Source organism: Lactuca saligna, chromosome 5 (assembly GCF_052625555.1).
Source record: "Lactuca saligna cultivar CGN05327 chromosome 5, ASM5262555v1, whole genome shotgun sequence".
Taxonomy (NCBI): Eukaryota; Viridiplantae; Streptophyta; class Magnoliopsida; order Asterales; family Asteraceae; genus Lactuca; species Lactuca saligna.
Genome location: NC_136421.1, coordinates 247,865,600 through 247,892,602, shown reverse-complemented (window position 1 = coordinate 247,892,602; position 27,003 = coordinate 247,865,600). Strand labels below are relative to the sequence as shown.

Here is a 27,003-nt window from a genome sequence, read left to right as displayed (position 1 = left end):
TACGGGTAAGTGACGACGAAAGAGGGAATGGTGGATGGGGTGGGGTTTAGACCCATTTTTCAATAATTAAAACATATCTAACATCAAAAATAAATTAAATAAATATAATAATGTTTCAAGTTAACTAAATTTACAAATAAATCTCATTTTGAATGTTGGATGCAAATTGATTTTATTTTTTCTTTTCGATTTATTTCAAATAAGCAAAACCAAATTTGGAGTTTTCCCCAATAACAAGCCAAAACTGATATACGGTTTACCAAAATAAATTGAGCCGAGCTTTTTCAATGTAAAAGCACAAATGATGATTTCAATGGGTCATAAAGTGAAATCCATGAAACTAGAAGGTTTAAAAGTACACCTTGCCATATTTATACAAAAGGCCGTTCACCCCCGAAACCTCCCCCAACGCCGTCGCCATCCATCTTCAACGGTGATCTCTGCGACTCCATAATCGTGTTCCTCCATGAACCCGAGTAGGGTTTCACAAAGGGGAATTTAGAATCTATCAATTCGATTTGAAAGAGTGTAAATTTTGGGAAGAAGATGGATCAATCATTCTTGATTATGCTGTCCAACCTACTCCACCTTCAAAATCAACTCGACCCTACCACCTCCATCCTCTCCGACTCCTCCACCTCCGCTACCTCAGCCACCCCTTCCTCCCTCCTCACATCCACCTCTGCCGCCCCTCTTCTATTCTTCACCATCGCCTCCGTCCTCTCATACATCTCCACTACCCGCAAACCCCGCTCCTCCCCATCCCCACCTCCATCTCCCTCAACCACTTCCCAATACTCCGTCGCCGCCTTCCGCGCCCTCTCCACCGAACGCATCTGGGCAATGGAAGCTCCTTTACGTGACGCCCAATGGCGCTCCATGTACGGCCTCTCGTACCCCGTCTTCACCACCGTCGTCGACAAACTCAAACCCTACATCGCTCAGTCAAACCTCTCCCTCCCCTCCGACTACGCCGTCGCCATGGTTCTCTCCCGTCTCTCTCTCGGTCTCTCCGCTAAAACCGTCGCTAAACGTTACTCCCTTGAACCCTACCTCGTTTCCAAAATCACTAACATGGTCACCCGCCTCTTATCCACTAAACTTTACCCTGAGTTCATCAAAATCCCCGCCGGCCGCCGACGTCTCCAGGAAACCACAGCCTCGTTCGCCGAAATCACATCCCTCCCTAACATATGTGGCGCCATTGACAACACACACATCCGCCTCCACAGCCTCCCCTCCAACCTCCCTAACCCTAGCATCTACACCAACTCACACGGATTCCGATCAATTCAACTCCAAGTAGTCGCAGATCACAAGAAAATCTTCTGGGATGTTTGCGTGAAAGCCCCCGGCGCTTTTGACGATGCTACCCATTTCCGTGATAGTTTGCTCTACAACAGATTGATTTCAGGCGACATTGTATGGGAGAAAGTTGTGAACGTGAAAGGGCATCCCGTTAGACCTTACATCGTCGGAGATTGGTGCTACCCCTTGTTATCATTCCTGCTAACTCCATTTTCATGGAACCGAACTGGGAATCCAGCTCAGAACACTTTCGATGAGGGGTTGATGAAAGGGAGAAAAGTGGTGGAGGAAGCTATCGGATTATTGAAGGGCAGATGGAGGATTCTTCAAGATATGAATGTGGGATTGAATCATGCACCTCAGACGATTGTTGCTTGTTGTGTGTTGCATAATTTGTGTCAGATTGCAAGGGAACCTGAACCAGAAGTGTGGAAGGAGCCGGAGGAGAGAGGTGGTGTTGCTAGGGTTTTGGAGAGTGAGAATTATTACTACAATTTTGGAGAAAGCTTGAGGCAGGTGTTAGCTGATGATCTTTACCAGAGGCTTTCTTCAAGATGAAATTAATTGTAAGGTTGTAGTTTTTTTTTTTTTTTCTTGTCTTTCCTCTTGTTGTAACTTTGTTCTAGAAAATATTTTTAATCCTTTTCGTAATAAGTAGTGTGTAATTGCTACCAATTATGTATGTAAAACTAACTCAAGTTTGGGGAATTTAATCTCAGATGATTATTAGCCATGTTATTCATAACAATCTTATATAAAAGATGATAAACCATGAAAATGTGATTTTGCAAAATGAAATCCCTAATTTTCCAAAGTCTATGATGTTTGAACTTGTTACAAAATGTCATTGAGCATAGGCAGTTTTGCCACTATTTGGAAGAAGTCCATCTTTAGCCATTTCAGAAAGAATCTTAAACACAGCATCCATGTTTCCTTGTTTATGGTTTATCTCAACAAGAGCTTTTGCAACTTCACCATCACTAATCCTACAACTTCTCAACACATTTTCTATAACTTCACTCGATTCCACCATCATTTCGCCTCTTATAAGTTCTTTAATCAAAGCAATAATTGTAGCAGTATGAGGAACAAATCCATGACTCACCATCTTCTTATAAAGATCAAAAGATTTCCTCAAGTTCCCACCTTTACAATGCCCATGTATCATAATATTATAAACAGCTTCCCCAGGCTCTTCCTTTCTCTGAAGCATTTTATCAAACACCTTATCTGCTTCATTCATTAACCCCTTCATACAGAACCCTTTTATTAGAGCCACCACACTCTTCGCCTCCATGTTACCACAATTCTCTATCAATGTCTCGTAGGTGACATCATCCGGAACACCATTGTCATAATACAACTTGAAAAGAATCTGTTTTGCTTCAAGGGTTCTTGCTTTCTTGGAAAGGCCATTAATCAACACACTGTAAGTGACAACATCTGGGAGCAAACCTTTTTTAAGCATTTCATCGTGCAAATGGAGGGCGTTTACAGTATCTCCTTCCACACAATAAGCGTTTATCAAAGCTGTGTATGTACATTCATCAGGTGGCAAACCGTTTCTTAACATTTGTTGAAAAACATCACAAGCTTCTGTTAGTTTTCTTTGATCACAAAGACCTTTAATTAGTGACGAATATGTGATAGTGTCGGGTAAAACACCTTTTGCGACCATTTGGCTTATTGTTTCATAAGCTCTATCTAGCTCTTGATTTCTACAAAAACCAGTTATAATTGTGCTATAACTTACAACATCTGGGGTTAATCCGGTTTTACTCATATCATCAAGAACTCCTAAAGCATCCTCCATGTGCCCATTTACAGTGTGACCATTGATCAAAGTGTTGTAAGTCACAATCGATGGAGAGAAACCCTTCTTTTTCATTTCATCTAATAGCTTATAAGCTTCATCCATGAATCCTTGTTGGGAGAAGCCATCAATCAATGTTGTATATGTTCTAGCATTTGGAAAGAGCTTTCTTACACGCATTTGTTCTAATAATTCCATAGCCCTGTGTAGATTTCGAGCTTTACACATGCTATTAATCAAAGAAGTGTAAGTAATAACATTAGGAGATAATCCATTTCGTGTCATTTCATCATGCAAAACAAGTGCTTGGTGGAAGTTACCTTCTTTACAGTACCCATTCACAAGAGTATTATAAGTGACTTCATCAGGGATGATTCTTTTGTGTTTCATCTCTTCAAGAACTTCATCTGTTTCATTCATCCTCCATTCTCGAGCTAATCCGTTAAGTATGACATTATAAGAAATCAAATTCGGCTCTAAATCTTTATTAGTCATTGTCTTGAACAGCTTGAATGCATCATCAAGTTTCCTTGATTTACAATAAGCATCGATTAATGTGTTGTAAGTAACAACATTAGGCAAGCAACCATTTTTCTGCATTTCAGCGAAGAACTCTAGACCCTTTTCCAAATCCCTAACCCCACAAAAGCCACGAATCAGTATATTATAAGTGAACACATTTGGTGAAATTCCAGTTCTTATCATATGTTGATACATTTCCTCGGCTACTTTAATCGGCTCGCTAGACCGAATAATCGCATCGAGAACAGAGTTATACGACAATACACCTGGCATATAACCATGAGATATGGCTAAATGGATTGTGTTTAAACCTCTTTTGACCAACTTCAAATTAGAATAAGATTTTACCAACAAATCGATGACGGCAGAGCTTGAAGTGCAGTCGGAGTATGTATCTTTAAGGCATGTGAAAACTAATTCTCCATTTTCATCACCAGGGGAGTTAATGGCTACGTCTTCGGCGATGATTTGAGCTGTTTTATAGAGCTTGAATCTGGTGAGTATGTGAAGAGAGAGGCAGCTACATTGAAGATCAAAGAAGGGACGCCGGCGAGCCCAATTGATGAATGATAGGATTAGGGTTTTGTCAGATTGAGCTTGCAGGAGTAAATAAGAAGCTGATTGAGGTGTAAATTGGGACGATAGGGGATCTAGGTTGATTAAATGGTGGCGTTTGAGGATGGTGATGGCTTTTCCGACAAGATGAACATCAGGCGCCGTCGGTGGTGGCGGCAAGGAGGTGAGGGTGGAGAACTGAAGAGTTTTCCGGTAGGGTTTAAGGAGGTTCATTTCAGCGGACAGTTGAAAACGAACATGGTTGGTTGTGAACATTCGTAAGACTATCTTCGCTCTTCACAATCCAAATTTAAGTCAATCTCGTCGGGGTGTTTGGACTATCTTCGCCGAATGTTACAAAAATGTGGAATCAAGAAATTATATCTATCACGAATCCAAATTCATATTTTGTTATTGGTAGGAAATAAAATTGAAATTCAATAGCAGAAAAAAAAAAAGAAATTAAAATAATATATAAAACGAGGAAATTGTCTTTTTAATTTTTTGTTTTATAATTTATATGTAAGTATATACATCATATAAATTATAAAAATAATAAATAGTGTTGTTACAAGTAGTGGTGAGTAGTTGTGAAAGTGAGGTGGCTGGTGGTGATGACACATAGTGGTGGTGGCAGCAATGGTGGGTGGTGAAGATGGTTACGGTGAATGGTGGGTGGTGAAAGTGGCGACAATGACGGTGCTGGGTGGTGGTGGCGATGGAGAAAGTTGTGGTTGTGGTTGCGATGGAAAAAGTGGCGGTGGTGGTGATCACCACCGAGGTGGTGGTGGTGATGATGGTGGGTGGTTGTTATACTAAAATTAAATACTAAATGCCATGAAATTTCCAAATAATAGGTTTGAGTGTTATTTGGTTTACAGTTTAAACAAAAAAGAAAAAAAACTGCATGAAGATTTCCTTAATCGGTTTCGGTTAAGCAGTTTGACAGTTTTGAGTTGTATGGACATCTAATTCGGTTTATAGATTAAGTTTATTATTATTATTATTATTATTATTATTATTATTATTATTATTATTATTATTATTATTATTCATGGTGGGTGATCAACACAAAACCGTATAACCTGAAAACCTGGCTAATACTCACCCTAGGTGTAGTATGTTATATCGATTTCATGGTTAGGGATAACCCTAGGTGTAGGTTTTGGGGTTATCCTAACTTTTAGGTGATGATGTTGTAAATTTTATAGTCATTTTTTTTGTAAAATAAGTATGTTTGTTGGCAATTTCCTAAACGAAATTGCAAGTTTTTCAGGTGGTTTGACACGCCAAGTCTTTATGATGAAGGTGAAGATGACAAAAGTAAGTATACGAGGCTAATTATCCACAACATAAATAGGTGATTGCTACATACTATATTAGTTTGATGTTTGCTCTCTTAACGATCATGCTAATAGTGCCTACTTTGTCTTAGAAAATGCCATGTAATTAGTGTGTAGACATTTGATCATGTAGTAATTGTCATTCTTATGTAATTTTTAGTATATGGTGATGTAATGGCAATGTACTCTGTTTATGTTAATTGAAATGAAAATGTACTTATTTATAATGTAAAGGAATGACAATGTAGATTACTTGTTTTATTGGCAATGTCAATGTAGTGATGTACTTAGTTAGATTTAAAGGACATGACAATGTACTTTGTTTCATGTAAAGGAAATGTTAATGAACTGTCGTTGGTTTGATGGCTATGGCAATGTACTTTTTTACATTTTGTGGCAACTTATATGGGAGTTAACTATGTGATAATTCAAAAAATATAATTTAATATTATATTTAAATTAATAAATTAAATATAATTATATTAATAATTTAATTTTTTTAATATAAATATGATAGTATTTTATATTTAATAGATTATATAAGTAAGTTTGAAAGTTCAAAATTTATGAAAATTTTAAATCAATAATTAAGCACAATAAAAGTAAAATGACTTGGTAAATATGGAATACTTCCAAACCCCTGTATGTCAAAAACCCTATTCTTTAACCCAATTTGTTACAGTTAATTGAAGAGTATGGGTTCTGATAATTTCATTAATCATGACTCATAATTCCTTTCAAAACCACTGATATGAACTCGTCGTCTAAACAGCTGGTGGGGCTTGGGTCAGTCCTTGATAAACTAATTCGAAGCTCGAGCCTTCATGACCATATCCCCACCCTTTCTCTTCTTCACACCCGCCAAGAATTCCCAGCACAAAGACCCAAGGAGATGCAACTGAGCACCACCAGTCGGGAACTATCTCCCTTCATCTTTCCTCTCTCTTCTATTCCCTCCCCTGGTAAAAGCTACACGACACCCATGCGCACAGCCCTATCCCTCCTCCGCTCTCTCTCCACCTCCCTCCCTCACCACCACCGCCGTTATCTCCTCATCCAACGCACTTTCCCCCTCTTTAAACCCCATGTTGTAAACCCACCTCGAATTTCACTATTTTGTACTCATTCCGGGGAACAGTCATCAGTCAGTAATTTCGTCGAGCAATTGGCGGGCGAAGACGAAAACTTGGATTTTGATAAAGATAACGAAGTTTTTAACTTCGATGCCTCTTTTGTGTCGAATGTTGATTCCAAGAATAAACATTTATCTCCGTCTCTTGATATGAAAGAGTTGGATGAGCTGCCCGAACAGTGGAGGAGGTCTAAGTTGGCGTGGTTGTGTAAGGAGCTCCCCGCGCATAAGCCTGCTACGCTTATTAGAATACTGAATGCTCAGCGGAAGTGGGTTAATCAAGAAGATATGACTTATGTAGCTGTCCATTGTATGCGGATTCGTGAAAATGAGACTGGGTTTAGGGTAAGAGTTCATCTTTTTTTGTTCTTTTCAGTTTTCAGTTCACGTTTTCCTTTAATTTACACTGCAGCTATAGTTCTTGGTTATACGAAATTTTGCGCTTGTTTTCTACTCGCTCTTATAGATAATTAACTTCCAGTTATTGAATTATTTTGCTTTATGTGTGATGCCATTTTGTTGGATCATTTTAGGTCTACAAATGGATGATGCAACAGCACTGGTTTCGTTTTGATTTCTCTCTTGCTACGAAGCTAGCAGATTACATGGGCAAGGAGCGAAAATACTTGAAGTGTAGAGAGATATTCGATGATATAATCAATCATGGACTAATCCCTACAGAATACACCTTCCATATTCTCATAATCTCCTACCTTAGTTCATCAAATCGTGGTTGTTTAGATGAAGCATTTGCTATCTACAATCGAATGATTCAATTAGGAGGTTATAGTCCACGCCTTAGCCTTCACAATTCTCTATTCAAAGCACTTCTAACCCAGCCTGAAGACTCTTCAAAACACTATGTCCATCAAGCAGAATTCATATTTCATCAAATGGTAACATCTGGATTCAAGATTCATAAAGATATCTACAGTGGGCTTATTTGGCTTCATAGCCATCAAGATAAGATAGATAAAGAAAGAATCACATCACTAAGAGCTGAGATGGAATTATCTGGATTTGATGAGACCAAAGAAGTGCTTATCTCTATTTTGAGAGCTTGTTCAAAAGAAGGGGATATAAATGAAGCCGAAAAGACATGGGAAAAGCTTCTTAATATCACCCCCACAATTCCTTCTCAAGCTTTTGTGTATAAAATGGAAGTCTATGCAAGAATTGGAGAACATATGATATCATTCGAGGTATTTAGAGGCATGCAAGAACAGTTAGGTTCAGCCAGCATTGCAGGATTTCATAAAATAATAGAAATTTTATGTAAATCAAACTCTCATGAGCTTGCAGAATCTGTCATGAAAGAATTCATCGAAAGTGGTAAAAAGACATTAATGCCATCGTTTCTTGATTTAATGAACATGTATTTAACATCAGGCATGCACGATAAGTTGGAGTATACTTTCCTTCAGTCCCTTGAGAAATGTCCTCCTAATCGTACCCTTTACAATATATATCTCAAATCACTTGTAGATTCTAGGAATTTACAAAAAGCAGAAGAGACATTACGTGAAATGCAAAGTCATGAGGCTGTGGGTGTTGACACTGAATCTTGCAACACCATTTTAAGAGGGTATTTAGATGGTAAAGAGTATGCAAAAGCAGAAAAGATTTACACTTTAATGAAGGAGAAAAAGTTTCACATTGAACCCGATTTAATCGAGAATCTTGAACATGTTTTGAGTTCGAATCAAGAAGCTGTTAAGAACCCTGTAATCTTGAAGCTTAGTAAAGAACAACGAGAAGCTTTGGTAGGGTTACTTTTGGGTGGTGTACAGATTGAATCAGATGAAAAAAGAAAGAATCATACACTTGTTTTCAAGTTCAATGAGGACTCTGGTGTACATAAGGTGTTAAAGAGACATATTTCCTATGAGTACCATGAGTGGTTGGATTCATCTAGTGAACAATTTACCACTATACCCCACTCTTATTTTGGGTTTTATGCAGACCAGTTTTGGCCACAGGGGCAACCTGCAATTCCTAAATTAATCCATAGGTGGTTATCACCTCGGGTTCTTGCATATTGGTACATGTATGGGGGTTACAAGACATCATCTGGAGATATTTTATTGAAGGTCAAAGGAAGTGAAGATGGAGTTGACCGAATTGTTAAAACATTACAGAAAAAGTCTTTGACTTGTAAGGTCAAACGCAAGGGGAGAGTGTTCTGGATAGGTTTACTTGGAAGCAATTCAGAATGGTTTTGGAAATTGGTGGATCCGTATATTGTAAGGGATTTGAAAGATGTTTTAAAGCCAGGGAACATAGCATCTGATCTGAAGGAAGAAGCCCAAAATGTTGAGTTCGATAGAAGTGATTCTGATTATAGTGAAGATGACATCTTGTAGGATTTGTAAAATCTAAACTAACACTGTGGCTTAAAAAGAGGTGAGAATAGGTTCACGGAAAGGCAAGTATACTCGACGAAATTTCTTATCTTGCTGCAGTGACACTAAGGTATGTTTTTATGCATGAAATTATTTCATTCTTTTACTTAAAGTTTTGAACTTTATTGTATGTCATTATTTGATGCAGGTTGAAAATGGTAGTGGTGCTAATGCTGCACATTTGAGTCAAGGGACATGATTTTTATATTGGATTTAGTTGAGGGTATGTATATCTTTTAAAACACTTCACTAACATCCTAAATTTATGTGACCTCACTTATATGTGGTTGTTTTGTGCATATTTTATCTTTACAATTGGTATTTTCTTCCACTATTTATCATGCTTAAAGACCATTACTTGCTAGGAATAACTGTCACCGAGTTGTAATTGAATTTCTGCTTTATTTGTTGCTTCAGGTTGTGAAAAAGATTATTTATTATCTATATATTAAAAAATATTTTCTGATGATCTATTTTTGACTCTTGAATATTACAATGTTTAACTTCCAAATACACATTTCAGTACCTTATACACCAACACCCTTGCAGTTTTATTGGGACGATGATTCCAAACATTTAAACCGGAACAAAAGTCTTGAAAGAGAGAGGATGAAAGTCATTTGTTGAATATGTTGGCATATTGAGATGAAGATGTCACATGCAACACTAGAATTTGACCAATCACAATTTGTCCCAAACAAAGTCAATGTTAATCTCAATATGTTTGACTAAAATCTTTCAACCAGGTTGTAAGAAATGTAGACCTCACTACCATTGTCATAATATGTGTTGGGCGGGTGATGAAGCTCATGAAGGAGATTTTGAAGCTCTGTTTTAGAATCGTGAAGAGTGGCTCATGAAAATCATTAACATAAAGATAGATTTGCTAAACCAAGTATAGATGTCCGATTCTCCTAGAGTGCATCGGTGCACCACCAATTAGACTCCGATAGAGAGTTGGGTCCACGACTTGGTGTGTCGTAGGCATCACAATAATCTTGGCTTACATGTCAACTAGGGTATGATCAAGTTTGCAGTTGAGCATATTAAACCTCTCAAGGATCTTAGATGCATGCTTATATTGAATTAAGAATATACCATGTTGATCACGGGTAAAAGTGATAGCAAGAAAGAAATTAGAAAAAAGACCTCCAAGATTACTCATAGAGAACTATGTAATATTATACAAATTAATACAAAGTACAACCAAAAAATTTAATTTTTCAACCTACAAAACAAGTAGGTGTACATTTATATTAACATGGTAGAATACTAGTTATCAAAATGATCGTATACCCAAAGCTATGCAAATATCTGAGTTGGGTGCTACCACACACCTCACATTTCTTCTATATCCGGGCTACCTTTTTATCCTTTCCAACTCTACTTGATCTTGAAAGACACAACAACGAGTAATAGTTTAGCTTTGCAAGCTTAGTGAGTTATAAAAACAGCTACCTTTTTACCCTTTCCAACTCTACTTGATCTTGAAAGACACAACAACGAGTAATAGTTTAGCTTTGCAAGCTTAGTGACTTATAAAAACAACAAAACGACGGTAAAAAATAACAAAAATCCGAGCAAAAATCTGACCTTCGAAAAAGTTAGACAAAGGAAAAGGAGTATAAAAACAACAAAATGATAGTAAAAAATAGTTGATCATTTTGATCTTGAAAGACACAACAACGAACGACACAACGAGTTGATCTTGAAAGACACAACAACGAGTAATAGTTGATCTTGAAAGACACAACGAGTAATAGTTTAGCTTTGCAAGCTTAGTGAGTTATAAAAACAACAAAACGACGGTAAAAAATAACAAAAATCCGAGCAAAAATCTGACCTTCAACAAAGTTAGAAAAGGAGTACAAGTGCCATCTAACAATAAAAACAACAAAATTGTGGTAAAAAAATAACATGAGGAAGCAAATAGACAAGAAATACAAGAAGATAAGAAACAGAACATGGTTCTCAAATGGCATGCACAATGCCCATATGAATCCAATGAGGGCTTATACAAACTTCCACTAACATTGCCTCCTGAAATTTCTTCATCAACACGTTCAACCATGAAATCTTCAAAATATCTTGTGCAAGATCGGGGGGTTCTATCTGTTTATTTTATTATTATTATTATTATTTTTTATTTTTTTAAATCAACAATGGTACCAGGCAATTGGAAAACATTATGATAAGAAAAACGGGAGACATTAAAGCAAATGAATTCATTCTTCCGTTTTTTAATAAGACTCAAGAAGGCCCTCCATAAAGCTCTTCCCTCACCACCGCTACAAATCCGAAAGAAGTATTGAAAGAAGGCGATAGTGGGCATAACAAGGGAAGCAAGGCAACGGGGCGGGTTAGGGTTGGGTTTGGGGCTAGTTAATCGGGTTCAGGATCGGGTTTGGTATGCTTTTAGAAAATTTTCGCGGGTTCGGTTATGGGGATGGTAAACATAATATCCGCCCCGATTACCCGAAACCGAAACCTATTATCTAAAACCGTTCATGTGATTATATATATATATATATATATATATATATATATATATATATATATATATATATATATATATATATATATATATATATATATATATATATATATGAGTTATCTTCTTTGTTGTTAACAATTAAAGATAATTTCTTGAAATAACTTCCTATTTTATTTGTAATGCTAGTGTTTTTCCATTTTTTTATTTATAGTATTTAGAGTAATAGTGACATTATGATTTATGAATACTAGTGTCTATCGTTTTTGTTTTTTTGTTTGTTTTTTTTTTTTTTGCCACTAGTAACCACTTATGTATCACATCAAATATGTATCTCTTCATGGTTTTATACGTTATGAAAATTATCCTAGATATGAATTTATGCTTGCATCACTAAGTCTAATGGTTTTGTATTCTCATTGCATCAAAGCTATTCTTATTTGAATGTTAAATGGGGATCTCTGTTTCCCCGTAAGGATATTCGATGGTATTTTAACGAGTACCCGTCGGGGATTGGGTCGGGGATAGGATCAGTTTTCATATTTGGGGACGAGGCCGGGATTACCAGCACTCGTCCCAAACTCGCCCCGTTGCCATCTTTAGACATGCATGTCAATAAAGTTACAATTTTTGTGGGTCATTAGGATGTCATGAAGCTTTCTGGTAAGTATTAAGAAGGGACTTAACGGTTTAAAGACTTATTGAGGAGTTGGATCTACCAATGTCACCACGGCGTGGTCAAGTGTTGACCAACACGTGGTAGGTAGATCAATTGCGTTTTCTGATGAGCCAAACCACGACATGACCAAGGTCTTGCCATAACACGGTGGTCTACAAGGTTAATTTTGACCGTTGATAGTTAACTTTAAGTTTACTACTTATTGATCCGACAGAACGACCAAATATAAAATTTATCATGTGAATCAAAAAGATGAAATTAGAAGAGCATACATGCAAAAATGAATTTCCAATCTCAAAACTATAAGTTTCCTAATGTGTTTATATGCACTACTAGTTTTTAATATTTATAAAACCTAACTAATTTAACCAGCTAAAACATAAATAGTTAGTGTATCTAGTCGCATAATAGTATAGTAAAAGTAAGTAGGGTATTGAACTCAGAGAACGATAATTTTAACAAGAAAATAACTCCTAGTAATTAAATTAAATAAAATAACTAATAATTAAGGGGTTTAATCTTATTTTAGAAGTTCAGAAAAACTTAAATATCAACTAACTTTTTACTAAAATTACTTAAATTAAGCAAACAAAACATAAAACGATTTTAATTCAAGATTAAAAAGTACTTTCGTTTTGTTTCAAATCGCCTTTTTCCTATGGTTGATTTCTAATACAATGGATTATTTATGTGGTTACCAAATTATAAAGTTACTAGTGTTCTTGTTTTGATTTCCTAATGTTTAATAAATTCATGAACTACTATTACGATGGTTATGCAACAAGTTGGTCACTAAATTGATTTTAAGGTTATTTGGACTATGAATGACATGATCTAGTGATTTACTTATCTATGATCGAGACAAGCAATTCAAGCACATAATATCGATAATTAATGTTCTCTATCACAATTGAAGTTACTAACTATTACCACCTAACCCTATGATGTGTTCTATCTTTAGATCTAACAATTCAATGATCATAAATAACTAGTTATCAAGTTTATGCAACTAGAGTGATCATCTAACTATACAAAACTTACAAATAAGTGATAAAAATTAGAACTTTAACATGCTAGGATATTGATCTATTAAACACAAGTAAAAGCCAATATAAATTAATCTATAAAACTCGAAATCGACAAATAGTATTAGGTGTCATCTATGCTAAATGAAAGTTAGGGTATTTAGCCCATAACTAAGTCAGAAACACAATCAAAATTGAAGCAAACTAGATTAAACATGATTAAACTAGGTACACCGAATGAGAGCGGAAATTATCTCTGTCGGTCTGAAAGCTAGCGTCACTATACCCTGTCACTCTCAAGTCATCACTCCCACCGAGGGTAAGGACCAATCATTAGTCCTCCGTGGGTACTTAAGAATGTTCTTTACCGCAGTCCAGTGAGCTCTACCAGAATTTCCCTGATATCTGTTGACCATGCTCAAAGCAGAAGTCACATGAGGGCGAGTACATGTCATATAATACATGATCGAGCCAACGGTAGAAGCATATGGTACTCGACTCATCTTTGCTATATCAGAATCGGTACTCGTACTCTGAGTCTTACTCAGTTTGGTATTGCTCTGGATAGGCAGTTCTCCTTTCTTGGAATTCTCCATGCTAAAGCGTTTCAACACCTTGTCCAAGTAGGTACTTTGACTAAGTCCTATTAGTCTTTTACTCTTGTTTCTCAATATCATTCTCCCTAGAATGTAAGCAGCTTCCCCGAGGTCCTTCATCGCAAAACACTTCCCAAGCCAGGACTTAACCTCCTGCAAGGTTGGGACGTCGTTTCCTATGAGCAATATGTCATCCACATACAATACCAGAAAGCTAACTATACTCCTACTAGCCTTGACATACACACAAGACTCATCCTCGCTTCTCGAAAATCCAAAATCTTTAAATTTCTCATCGAAACAAAGATTTCATGTACGAGATGATTGTTTCAATCCATAAATGGATTTCTCAAGCTTACTCGCTCTATTAGGGTACTTCGCATCGACAAAACCCTCTGGCTGAATCATGTAAACATCTTCAGCCAACTTTCCATTTAGGAAAGCGGTTTTGACATCCATTTGCCATATTTCATAATCATGAAATGCAACTATGGCTAGCATAACCCTTATAGACTTGATTTTGGCCACTGGTGAGAAGGTCTCGTCATAGTCAACTCCAGGAGTTTAAGTAAAGCCCTTCGCAACCAATCACACCTTATATGTGTGTACTTTCCCATCCATGTCGGTCTTCTTCTTGAAGATCCATTTGCACCCGACCGTCTTACGACCAGGTACATTGTCAACCAAGTTCCAAACTTGATTGTCATACATGGATTGAATCTCGCTGTCCATAGCCTCTTCCCACTTAGTAGACTCAGGGCCCACCATAACTTCCTTGTAGTTATTAGGCTCAACCAAATTTACCAATGTACTATCACTGATAAACGTATCACCTTATGTAGTAATATGAAAACCATAAAACTCTGGTGTCATTCTAACTCTACTGGAACATCTCAGAGGTAAGGACTTGTCAACTGGTTCAACTGGAGTTTCCTCCTCGTGTTGAGCGCTAGTCTTTGAGGTTCCTTTATCACTTCACTCTTGAAGCTCTTCAAGGTCAATTTTCCTCCCACTCTCCTCTTGGCATATGAGCTCTCTTTTGCGGAAAACCCCTCTCCTCGCAACGAATATAAAATTGTCACTCGTTCTATATAAGAGATATCCAAAGAATTTTTGTGGGTAGCCGATGAAAATACAATGCTTACTACAAAGTTTGAGCTTGTCGTGAGTCTCCCGTCTTACGAAAGCCTCGCTACCCCAAACCTTGATATGTGCCAACGAGGGAACCTTCCTTGTCCACATTTTGTGAGGTGTTTTGGCAACCTTCTTAGTTGGGACTAGATAAAGGATATGGGCAACGGTCTCTAAGGCATACCCCCAAAATGAGATAGGTAACGAAGCTCGAATCATCATGGAATGAACCATGTTCAACAAGGTCTGATTACGCCTCTCAACCACACCATTAAGCTGTGGTGTCTTAGGTGGCGTCAGTTGTGAAACAATTCCACATTCCTTAAGATAGTTGTGGAACTCAATACTAAGATACTCGCTACCTCGATCAGATCGGTGCATATTTATCTTCCTACCCAGCTGATTCTCCACTTCTTGTTTAAACTCTTTGAACTTTTCAAAGGTTTATGACTTATGCTTGATTAAGTAAATATATCCATATCTGCTATAATCATCGGTAAAAGTCACATAGAAGCGGTTAGCATCCCTTGTGGCGGATCTGAAGGGCCGACACACATTGGTGTGTATGAGATCCAACAAACCCTCACCTCTTTGACAAGTACCAATGAAGGGTGACTTGGTCATCTTTCCAAGCAGACAAGATTTGTATGTGTCATCCGACTTTAAGTCAAATGACTCCAACACTCCATCCTTTTGGAGTTGGGCTATGCGCTTCTTGTTGACATGTCCACGACGATAATGCCACAAGCATGCCTTGTCCAAACCTTTGGACGAATCAATATGCAATACATTATTTCCTAAGTTGTCTACAACCATCACAATTTCATATACACCATTATAATGCAATGCTTCAAAATAAAATTTACCACTATAAAAATCATTAGTAGAACCAATTTCATTATTAAATGAAAATCTAAAACCTTTTTTATATAAAACATGAAAAAAAATAATGTTTTTTGCCATATCTGATGAGCAGCAACAATTATTCAAATCTAATTCTAACCCACTACTAAGCAATAAAGAATAAACTCCAATCTTGGTGACAGACGACACTTTCCTATTCCCCATGATCAAGTTCATCTTCCCGTGCTCCATATCCCTACTTCTTTTTAGTCCATGCAAATCAGAACAAATGTGAAAACCACATCCTGTATCAAGGACCCAAGAATTAGCATGTGATGAGTTATTAGACAGAATAGTGTAAATACCTGCATGGGTGAGCTTTATCTTCCCATCCTTGAAGTCCTGCAAGTATTTGGGGGAAGCTTCGCTTCCAGTGCCATTTTTCATGACACTAGAAGCACCCTGCTTCTTTTGGACTGGAAGAGGGAGTAGCAGAACCACCTTTGGACCCACTAGAAGATGATCCATCATGAGACTTTCCCTTGTGATTCTTTGTAGGAGCTTTCCTTTTCTTTCCTTTTCCATGTCCAATTGCCAGGACTGGGGCAACAACAGTAGGAGTAGGAACAACCGATTTGTCTTTCAAACTAGTTTTAGTAGTTCTCAGTAGGCGTTGAAGTTTGCTTAGAGTGACCTCCTCCTTGTTCATATGATCAATCATTCTAAATTGATCATAACAAGGAGGTAAAGAGTGTAAGATAATGTCAATGGCCAACTCTTCATCGAATTTGACATTCAACTTCAACAAGCGGTCCACAAAGCTTTGCATCTTTTGCAAGTGGTCCGTGATGGACTCTCCATCCTTCATTTTTGTTGTTATCATGGAGACAATGATTTCATACCTTTCATGTCGAACACTTTGATGGTACTTTTCCATCAAGCCTTGGTGCATCTCAAAAGGATAAAAGTCCTCATAGGACTTTTGGAGTTCACCTGTCATAGTGGCAAGCATGATACACGACACCTTTGTCGCGTCCTTCTCATGAACCCTATATTTATCAACCCTATATTCATGGAGACAATGATTTCATACCTTTCATGTCGAACACTTTGATGGTACTTTTCCATAAACCTTTGCATCTTTTGCAAGTGGCAAGCAGTTGCTTCATTCACCTCCTTAAGCTCTTTATCGATGACATATTCCTTGTCCTCGTAACGAGTGACCGTCTGAATGATCCAAATCCATTCATTGAAATTCGATCCATCGAAAATGACCCTCCCACACAAGTTCATGAAGGAGAAAGAGCCAGAAGTGTTTGAGCCAAAAGCAGTGTTGGAAGACATCTAAAAAGAAAGACAAAGTTTAGATTAGATAAGAATACTTAACATAACACCCAAATGAAATATTAAGGCTAGGACCCAACACAATATTTCACAATTCGGAAGAGGGATGCCGTAATTTGTGACATCCCCATTTTCACGGCCAGAAAAGACCGATTTTGTTTATGCTTTATAAAAATCAGAGTACATCTTTTAGTGAAAATGTTGCGGAATTTATTCCTAGTAAAACATGATAAACACGTTATCAAAGCATTTCCAAAAAAACGTATTTTTATTCATTTTAAAACATTTAGGATGTCATCATCAATACAGAAACATAAGCATAAACAGAACTTACATTCATTTACACTAGTGATCTACATCTATTTAATCTCTCAGTGTAATGTAACTTCGTATCAACACCTATGATACAAATAAGTTTGAGTGGGTCAGGTTGGGAAACCTGGTGAGTACATAGGGATTTCAATCCCACAATGGTATATCATATATATAATTTAGAACTCACAAGATATACAATTTCACTATATATATATATATATGTATGTATGTATGTATGTATATATAAGCAACTCTTACCCCACCCCGTCAATCCTTACAACGAGACTATCCATACTCGCAGACCTTAAATTTTACCTCTTACTTAACCCATACTCTCGAATCTAATTCATGCTCTCGGATCAATAATTGTTCCCATTCCATACTCTCGGATTAGGGACAAGTGTCTATGTGTAAATCCATTCTCCCGGATTAACGACGAATGACTATGTCATATCCATACTCCCGGACTGAGGACGACTGACTATGTCTTAATCCATACTCCCGGACTAAGGACAACTGACTATGTCTTAATCCATACTCCCATATTAATGACAGTTGACTATGTCTAAATCCATATGGACTAGGAACAATGACTATGTCTAATCCATGCTCCTGGATCAATGACATATACTGAAGTTCTATTCTCTGAGTATAACTCACTCGTACTCATAAGAAAATACTACCAAATATTCCTCATAATTAATTTAGGTTTACTCTTTATCCTAAATCATCATATATAATCAGGTATGTTCTTTAACACGTATTTCAGGCAACATCAATTAACTCGCACATAAACATATAATTAACACTTCAATCAATACTTGTATTAAAATCATGTTCATGAAAGGGACTATGCACTCACCTGATAAGGTGGTGACTCGGTACTCGGACGACACTTCGTTTACTTTAAACAATTCCTTTGACAGAAACTAGAATCATTACCACTAGAGTTTAGTCAAATGTTCGACGAGACTAGTTAATAGTCTAACTTTATTACTATTATATAAGCGTTAACACAATACTTTTCACCCACTATGTACAGACAGGGGCTAGACATGGAACACCGGAGGGCAGGATCATTTTGGCATATAGCACTTCTGAAATCCAGAAACCCAAGCGGCCCTCCAAACCAGATTCCTTGTGCCGCGAGTGGTTAAAAAGATATTATAACGACACTTATATAACTCATAATAATAACCCAAATTTTTATTATAAGGTCCTAATAACATTACTATATTTAAATAAAAAGTATATTTAAAATAACGTAGACGTATCTTACCTACGAGGGGGTTTGTCTAGAAACCGGGCTCTGCAGGGGAAAAACTTCCGAGCCAAATGTTCTTCTTCTCGGAGCCGTCGAGCGCTTCAAGGCTTTTTTCTAGCGCTAGGGGAGTTTTGTGAGGTTTAGAGAGAGTGTAGAGAGAAGAGAGAATGAGAAATGTGTGAAGAAAATGAGGGTGAGAGAGGTTCTAGCCGTCGAGCGCTTCAAGGCTTTCATTTTGATTCCGTCGGCTAATTCACGACCGATCTTAAATTTAGCAGTAGGGGGATATTATACTGTTAAATGGCCGCGAAAAATTCGTAACTCTTTCATACAGACTCTGTTTTCGTCTGTCTTTTTATCGTTGACTTCCTATTAATAAGATATTCAAGTCTCATTTAGGTCGTGTAGGCCAAAAACCATTTAATCTAAAATTCAAGTTTCGAGTCGTGCACTTCTATGCCAAATCTTAGAAAATTCATAACTTCCTCATACGAAGTCAGATTTAGGCGTTCTTTTTATGCACGCTCTCAGTTTAACGTATACTACAAATTTTGTTTAGATCACTAAGGCTAAAAAGTTCTCTATCGTAAATTCACTATTTACGTCTCCCGGTGTTGTGCCGGTTTTGCCATAAAACTTCGACAGGCCATAACTTCTTCGTTATAACTCAGATTTCGGCGTTCTTTATATGTACGGAACCCTTGTAACATATACTACCACTTGGTTAAGATTACTCATTCTAAACAATATTCCATCAATAACTCAATTTTGATGCTTATTATCTCTAATTTGACTAGCCCGAATCTGCGGGCGTTACATAATCCAATTGCAAAATATTTGAAGGTAGGTAAATGACGATTTACCAATTTCCACCATGAAAAACAAAAATAGTATTAAATTTTAAATGAATTGAAATTCCTATATTCTTTTGAGATTCATTAAACTTTTCAATGGCATGTTTAAATCTCGATTATGCCCTTCAAGTTGCTGATTGAGATACCGATGATCACAAAAAATGTGTGAATAACCATGCAAATGTGCTTGTTACTCTCGATGTCATTTATTACCTAATCAATTTTATGCTAACCCACACACGCTCCATTGATTATAATAAACATCAAGCTACCCTTTGCCACCCTTGCTAGTCCAAGTTAGTGTGCTGGTTAACTACACACACTCCATTAACGACTTGGCAAGGTGCAAAGTGCAATTTCATGGAATAGCATCAATTTTACATTTTTCCTAAAGTAACTAAGATTAGGAATTTATAAAACATTTAGTTACTTTATAATTATCATTATACTTTTTAATGAGAATTAATGTCCTATCCTACCCATTCGACTAACGACCCTCCACCAATCAAGGAAGCGGTGGGTGAGAGTGGACACTCATTCAACCACCATTTTATAGACAGTTTCCTTATACCCCCTTATAGATTAGCGTCGTGAATGAGACCTACTAACGGTAAGACTGACTTGTCTTATATATATATATATATATATATATATATATATATATATATATATATATATATATATATATATATATATATAAGTATTAAACTTTTTTTTTATAATAGTATAAGGGTTGAATTTTAAAATTTTAAAATTCTTGGGTTTGGAATTTTAATGTTTCATAAATGAGACTTTTCAAATTCCAAAACTTGAGGGTATGTTTTGAAACTCTTCAAAACCTCTTGAATTCCATAACTTAAGGAGTTAATGTTTCATGAAAAAACTTTTTATATTCCATAAGGACAAGTTATGAATCTCTTCAAGAAACATTTAGATCAAATTTAACTAATAAAATTATGATATAATTTATTCTTTACCAAATTGACCTAATTTAACTCATAAAGCAAGATAATTTCAAATAAAAAATTACAAATGATTAGCTTATCATATAAACTAACAATTATCTTAAAATTTTGACAATTATCTATTAATTGGATGAGGATAATCACTACTATATAAAAAAGCAGATTTTATGATACAAAATAGTTTGTGGTAATGATCCTAAGCCAAAAACCCCAAAAATTGTCAACAGACTGTCCAACTCGTCGAGTTCAGTCTGACAAAACAATTTTCATTTTTGCTTCAACTTTAAACAATTAGCCATGCATCAATATAATAGAAAATAGCCTAATCTCTGATACCGCTGATGGGTTTTGAGCATTATAACATCTCTATGGTGCACATACAACCCTAATGCTTGGATCTAAGTTTTCTCTAGTTATACATGCAATTTCATTTTTCCAAAGCACGAAGCCTAACTAGCATACAAGTTTGATAATTGAAACATAAAAATTAGTTAGACGATTACCTCTTTGTTGTAGCTTGTAGAACTTGGCCTTTCAAGAGCTTAGCACCTCAAGTGTGATGTCTCAAATGTTTCACAAAACACCACCAACAATTGGATGACAATGAGAGAGAGAGAGAGAGATAGAGAACTTGGAGCCCCAAAAATCAGCTATATCCTCTTAGAATACTCTTGGTTCCGATTTTAGGCGCTTAGAGTTTACATATATTGTGTAGAATTCCAAGGGTTACTTGTAAACCCTAATTCTTACACTTAGGCTTATGATCCAACAATCGATTTGGACTATCTCATAAGCTTAATCCATCACAAATCAATCATTGATCATTAGCCCAAACCATATGTATCACTGATTTACATAATTAGTCCCCGTTAATTTAATCAGTCTCTTTTGATCACTAAATTAATTCCAAATTAATTTTTGATCAATACTAATTAAATAATATGATTTCTCATGTAACACCCCGATTCTCGAATACCAATTTATGGTTATAGATTCTCATGAATTCAAGGTCTACTCGACGAGTTGATTGCCAAACTCATCGAGTAGCAGCGGGTTTGGGTCACGTGTTTAAGTGACCAACTCGCCGAGTCAGAAGAGTGACTAGACGAGTTGGAGTTGGAGGGTGAAACCCTAATTTCTGGGTTTTGGCACCCTATTTAAGGGACCATTAGCCTCCCTTAGTTCTTTTGCAGCCTCTTGAGAGTCCAGAAACCCTAATTCGTGTGAGTATGCTCCATTTATGTGTTTTAAAGATTTGGAAGGTGTATCTTTGTAAAAAGAACTTGAAGAGAAAGTGACTAGGAGCAAAGGAATTATGGGGATCTGATATCTACCTCAGATGACATCTCTTGGAAGGTATCAAGTCATTACCTTGACCTTATTTCATTCTAGATCTTATTGGTTAAAGTTTTGCATTTTCTAGCATATTATGAAGCTATTTTGGGTATGAGCTCAGATCTGAAGTTGTAACTTTAGATCTGAACTCTCCTTGGTCTCTAAATCCATAAAGTTATCAGCTTTGGCAAGTATAAACCCCTCCTTAAGTGTAAAACCCCATTTCAAGCTTGGTTTTGGCATTTTTAGTCATAAGAGCCTTGCATGCACGTAGAGTTTGCAACTTTACGTGATAAGCATGCCTTGGGAAGTTGGACATGTAGTATGGAGCCTTATCATGGCTTAAAAAACATCTGTATGGATGTGTAACACCGTAAATTTCCAAAACAATTTATCGCATTTATAAAAACATAATTCATTGGTAAATCATAAAAACATCATTGTTTGATACTCAATTTATAACATATAAAAATCCCAAGATCTCATATCATAAAAATCCCATGTGTGTACTGATCAAGTCGGCGCCTTCCCGCGATCCTCACTAGTACCTGAAACACATAACACAAAACACTGTAAGCACAAAGCTTAGTGAGTTCCCTAAAATACCACATATAACACATATTAGTCACTCGAGGCTATAACTATGTGGGTCCGTGCACCCAAAACTCTGTGAACCCTCAGGTTCCAACTCTGCAAGCATGCACAACATAAATCACATAGAAGAATGCAGTGCAACAAACAATATATATAAAACACTGTATCACATAACTCTATTTACCTACTCAAGGTAAAGTATAGTGAGAAGACTCACCTCGCGTATCTCGGTAACTCGTAAATCCCTGAAATCACTAGTGCTCGATCTCCCGAGCTATAGTCCTCCTATAACACAATACATCTCTAATTAACACTTTCCCAACTAAGGTTGACTAACCCTATCAAGTCAACACCGGTCAACTCTGGTCAATGGTCAACCCAACTCGCCGAGTCTGGCGTGGACTCGCCGAGTCTCTATGGGAACCCGATTCCTCTAAGTCCCTTCCGACTCACCGAGTCACTCACCTAACTTGGTTACTCAACCCCTGGTTCGAAATCCCTGAACAACCCGCACCAACTCATCGAGTCTGCTAATGGACTCGGCGAGTGCATCCCATGCAAAACCCCAAACGACCTTCTGAGGACAGATCTGTTCCACTAACCCATAGATCCAGTCCTTCTGAGGGCAGATCTGTTCCACTCGGCAACTTGGTGATAAAATCCATGGTGATCTGTTCCCACTTCCACTCGGGAACGTCCAATGGCTGCAACTTGCCATGCGGATGCTGGTGCTCAGCCTTAACCTTGCGACAGGTTAAGCACCTCTCAAAGAACCATGCTACATCTCTCTTCATACAGGGCCACCAATACTCCTTTTTAAGATCTAGAAACATCTTAGTGGCTCCAGGATGGATCGAGAATCTCGATTTATGTGCCTCCTCTATCAAGAGGGTACGCGTTTCTCCAACAAACGGTACCCAAATCCGACCCTGGAATGTCATAAGCCCTCTGCTATCGGTCACGAACTCCGTCACCTACCCGATAACTCGCTCTCTCTTGCGGTTCTCGGGTCTCACTGCCTCAGCCTGAGCCCCTCTGATGGTGTCCAATACCGGAGTCATCACTGTCAATCTCATACAAATATCCCGAATCGAGGCGCTCTCTACTCTACGACTCAGGACGTCGGCCACCACATTAGCCTTGCCCGGGTGGTACAGGATCTCGCAATCTTAATCCTTTACCACATCCAACCATCTCCTCTGATGCATGTTCAGATTCTGCTGATCCATTAAATACTTCAAACTCTTGTGATCCGTGTATATCGTACACCGAACCCCATACAGGTAATGGCGCCAAATCCTGAGGGCGAACACCACAGCCCCCAACTCGAGATCATGGGTGGGATATCTTGCCTCATGGGGCTTCAGCTGCCTCGATGCATTTGTGATCACATGCCCCCTCTGCATCAACACTGCGCCCAACCCAGATATCGATGCATCACAATACACCACGAAGTCCTCCAACCCCTCTGGAAGAGTCAACACCGGGGCTTCGCATAATCTCTGGCGAAGAGTCTCAAATGAAGCCTGCTGCTCTGGGCCCCAGCTGAACACCACACCTTTCCAGGTCAATCTGGTGAGAGGAACAACAATCTTAGAGAAATCCCTGATGAGCCTCCGATAATAGCCGGCCAACCCTAGAAAACTCCTGATCTCAGAAGGATATTTCGGCACCTCCCAACTCATTACCGCCTCGATCTTGGCCGGATCAACCAAAATCCCCTCTTGGTTAACAAGGTAACGAAGGAACTGCACCTCTCGTAACCAAAAATCGCACTTGGAGAATTTGGCGTAAAGCCTCTCCGATCTCAGCATGCTGAGGATCTCCCGCAAATGCTCCTCATGCCGCTCCCGGGACTTTGAATACACCAAAATATCGTCAATGAACACAATCACTGAACGATCCAACATCGGTCTACATACCCTGTTCATGAGATCCATGAATGTTGCAGGCGCATTGGTGAGCCCGAATGGCATCACCACGAACTCTTAATGCCCATAACGAGTCCTGAACGTAGTCTTCTGAATATCCTCCTTGCGCACCCTCATCTGATGATAACCAGATCTCAGATCAATCTTGGAAAACCAAGATGCTCCTTGCAGCTGATCGAACAAATCATCGATCATCGGCAAAGGATAACGGTTCTTGACCGTTAACTTATTCAACTCCCGATAATCTATGCACATTCGATGCGAACCATCCTTTTTCTTCACGAACAGGATCGGTGCTCCCCACGGCGAGCTGCTCGGCTGTATAAACCCCTTCCCCAGCAGCTCCTGAAGCTGCGAGGATAACTCCTGCATCTCTGGAGGTGCAAGGCGATAGGGCACCTCGACGATAGGTGCTGCCCCCGGAATCAAATCAATACGAAACTCCACCTGCATCTCGGGAGGCACACCTGGTAACTCCTCAGGGAAAACATCCGGGAATTCACACACTATCGAGACCTCCTCAACCGCAATCGGTCTCCCTGCACCAACCATCGTATCCAACACATACGCTACAAAACCACTACAGCCCTGCTGTAGACTTTGGCTCGCTCTAGCATCCGAATAAAACGTTGAATCGGGACGGGTACCCTCGCCGTACACAGTAAGAACTCCCCCACTTGGGTCTCGTATAGTCACCAGCTGTCGCTCGCAGTCGATAACTGTTGGATTAGTGTCTAAGTCCATAACTATTTTGGTATGTACTTGACCCGATTATGAGCATGGTCCTTTTGGGTTGCCTTCACCATAGCAATATGTAGGATGATTTAAGGAGAGAAAGGTTTAAATATGATTTATTAATATATTATGAGAGTAATATATTAAAGGAGAAATCATATTGTTTAATTAATATTAGTCAATAATTAATTAAGAATTAATTTTGTGACTAAAAGAGATTAATTAAATATAGGGAACTGGACTGCAATTATTGGATAATTGAGTTATTGGGCTAAGGAATGCTAAAGGAATAAGGGGTGAACGAAATTATGATGGAAGCCCATCATATTTTCGTCCATAGCCTTGTCCAAAAGGTTCCATGGGCTGCTTAGAGTTTAAGTTGTCCATTAGGGTTTTGACTGAAACCCTAGCAGCCCACACAAGTATATAAAGGACCCCTTAGGCCCCAAAAACGTGGACAACACTTCTCTAGGGTTTCTAGTCGTTTTTGGGCAGCCTCCTTACTTCTCCTCTTCATCCAAGTTGCATATGGTGTTTGTGACTCCATTAGAGGTACTACACTTGTGGTACTTGCTTTCAAGAGCTAAGGAAATTCAAGGAACTAGTTGTTATTGCTATATAACAACAAAAGGTATGTATTCTAGTTTTATATATGAATTTCGAAAATTATAGTAGCATGCCAGGTTTCTTTTTGTGTTCATAAAGTTGTATAACTAATAGTGAAAACATAGATCCAATACTAGGGTTGCATGCACACATAGGATTGTTTGTATTAAACCCAACAGTGGTATCAGAGCCATTGGTTTTTGTTTTCAATTAGCTTTTATTCAAATTTGTGAACTTGACATATTAGGGTTTATGGCTAATAAACCCTAAAGGCTAGGTAATTTTCGCAATTAGGGTTGCAAAACCCTAGATGGCGATTTTTGCTAGGGTTTCCCAAATCCTTTCCTTAGCCTCCAAGATTTTGAAATCTAGGGTTATCCAACCCTTGGATTTCGAAATTACCTCCTTCCCCAAGGTTAGATCCTAAATTTTAGGGATTTGGATAATCCCATATCTTGTAATTATCTTTTAATTGTTAAATATGGTAATTAAAGATCTTGAATTATCCCATCCCTTATTTTCGAGATTTAGAGAGGGATTCAAGGGATTAGGATATCTTAGATGTATAATTGGTAATTATCCTCATGATCTAGATAATCCCTTGTGATTTAATAATTTAAATTAATTGTTTAATTTATGGTAATTATTAAATCAAGAGTTTTAATATTTAAAATTTTGATTTAAATGTCTTAAATTTGAAAATTTTAAGTGAGATTAAAACCTAATTGTTTTGAAGAGTTTCAAAACTTGCCCTCAAGTTTTGGAATTTAAATTGTTGATTAAAAGTTAATTTTGAAAGTCTAAATTCCAAAACCCTGATTTTGAAAAGTTCAAATTAAACCCTTATGGTTTTATTAAATTAATTAAGTGTATAATTAAAAGAGATTTAATAAATCCATAATGATTTTGGTTAATTAAAAGTATAATTTAAACCACCTAGTATTTTAAAAGTGTAAAATACACCCTTATACTATATATAACATTAAAAGTTTAATATTATATATGTATAACTAAAAAGTCAGTCTTACCGTTAGTAGGCCTCATTCACGAAGCTAGTCTATAAGGGGTGTTTAAGGAAATTGCCTATAAAATGGTGATTGAATGGGTATCCACTCTTACCCACCGTACTCTTGACTAGTGGAGCGTCGTTAGCCGAACGGGTAGGATAGGACAGAAACCTTCCATTATAAGTATAATGAAGTACAAAGTAACTAAATGCT

At 37.6% G+C, this 27,003-nt stretch overlaps 3 protein-coding genes across 5 annotated transcripts; 2 read left to right on the top strand and 1 right to left on the bottom strand.

Annotated features, from left to right (window-relative positions):
• The first annotated feature begins 546 nt into the window (after nucleotides 1-546).
• On the top strand, nucleotides 547-1,962 carry LOC145047289 (PIF / Ping-Pong family of plant transposase). Its single transcript, XM_078995542.1, has one exon. It carries the CDS (start codon nucleotides 547-549, stop codon nucleotides 1,864-1,866), a length of 1,320 nt encoding a protein of 439 aa, XP_078851668.1. The 3' UTR covers nucleotides 1,867-1,962.
• A 129-nt stretch (nucleotides 1,963-2,091) lies between these two features.
• On the bottom strand, nucleotides 2,092-4,556 carry EMB2745 (Tetratricopeptide repeat (TPR)-like superfamily protein). Its single transcript, XM_078995541.1, has one exon. The coding sequence runs from the start codon at nucleotides 4,472-4,474 to the stop codon at nucleotides 2,153-2,155; it is 2,322 nt and encodes a 773-aa protein (XP_078851667.1). The 5' UTR covers nucleotides 4,475-4,556; the 3' UTR covers nucleotides 2,092-2,152.
• A 1,717-nt stretch (nucleotides 4,557-6,273) lies between these two features.
• Nucleotides 6,274-10,254, top strand: OTP51 (endonuclease). 3 transcript variants are annotated; one of them, XM_078995539.1, is made up of 4 exons: nucleotides 6,274-7,018; nucleotides 7,207-9,145; nucleotides 9,224-9,298; nucleotides 9,822-10,254. In XM_078995539.1, the coding sequence occupies exons 1-2, from the start codon at nucleotides 6,293-6,295 to the stop codon at nucleotides 9,034-9,036; spliced, it is 2,556 nt and encodes an 851-aa protein (XP_078851665.1). In that variant the 5' UTR covers nucleotides 6,274-6,292; the 3' UTR covers nucleotides 9,037-9,145; nucleotides 9,224-9,298; nucleotides 9,822-10,254. The 3 variants fall into 3 exon arrangements, with proteins under 3 accessions (XP_078851665.1, XP_078851666.1, XP_078851664.1); XM_078995540.1 differs by lacking the exon at nucleotides 9,822-10,254 and adding an exon at nucleotides 9,625-9,755; XM_078995538.1 differs by lacking the exon at nucleotides 9,822-10,254 and having other exon boundaries at nucleotides 9,224-9,409.
• Nucleotides 10,255-27,003: the final 16,749 nt, after the last annotated feature.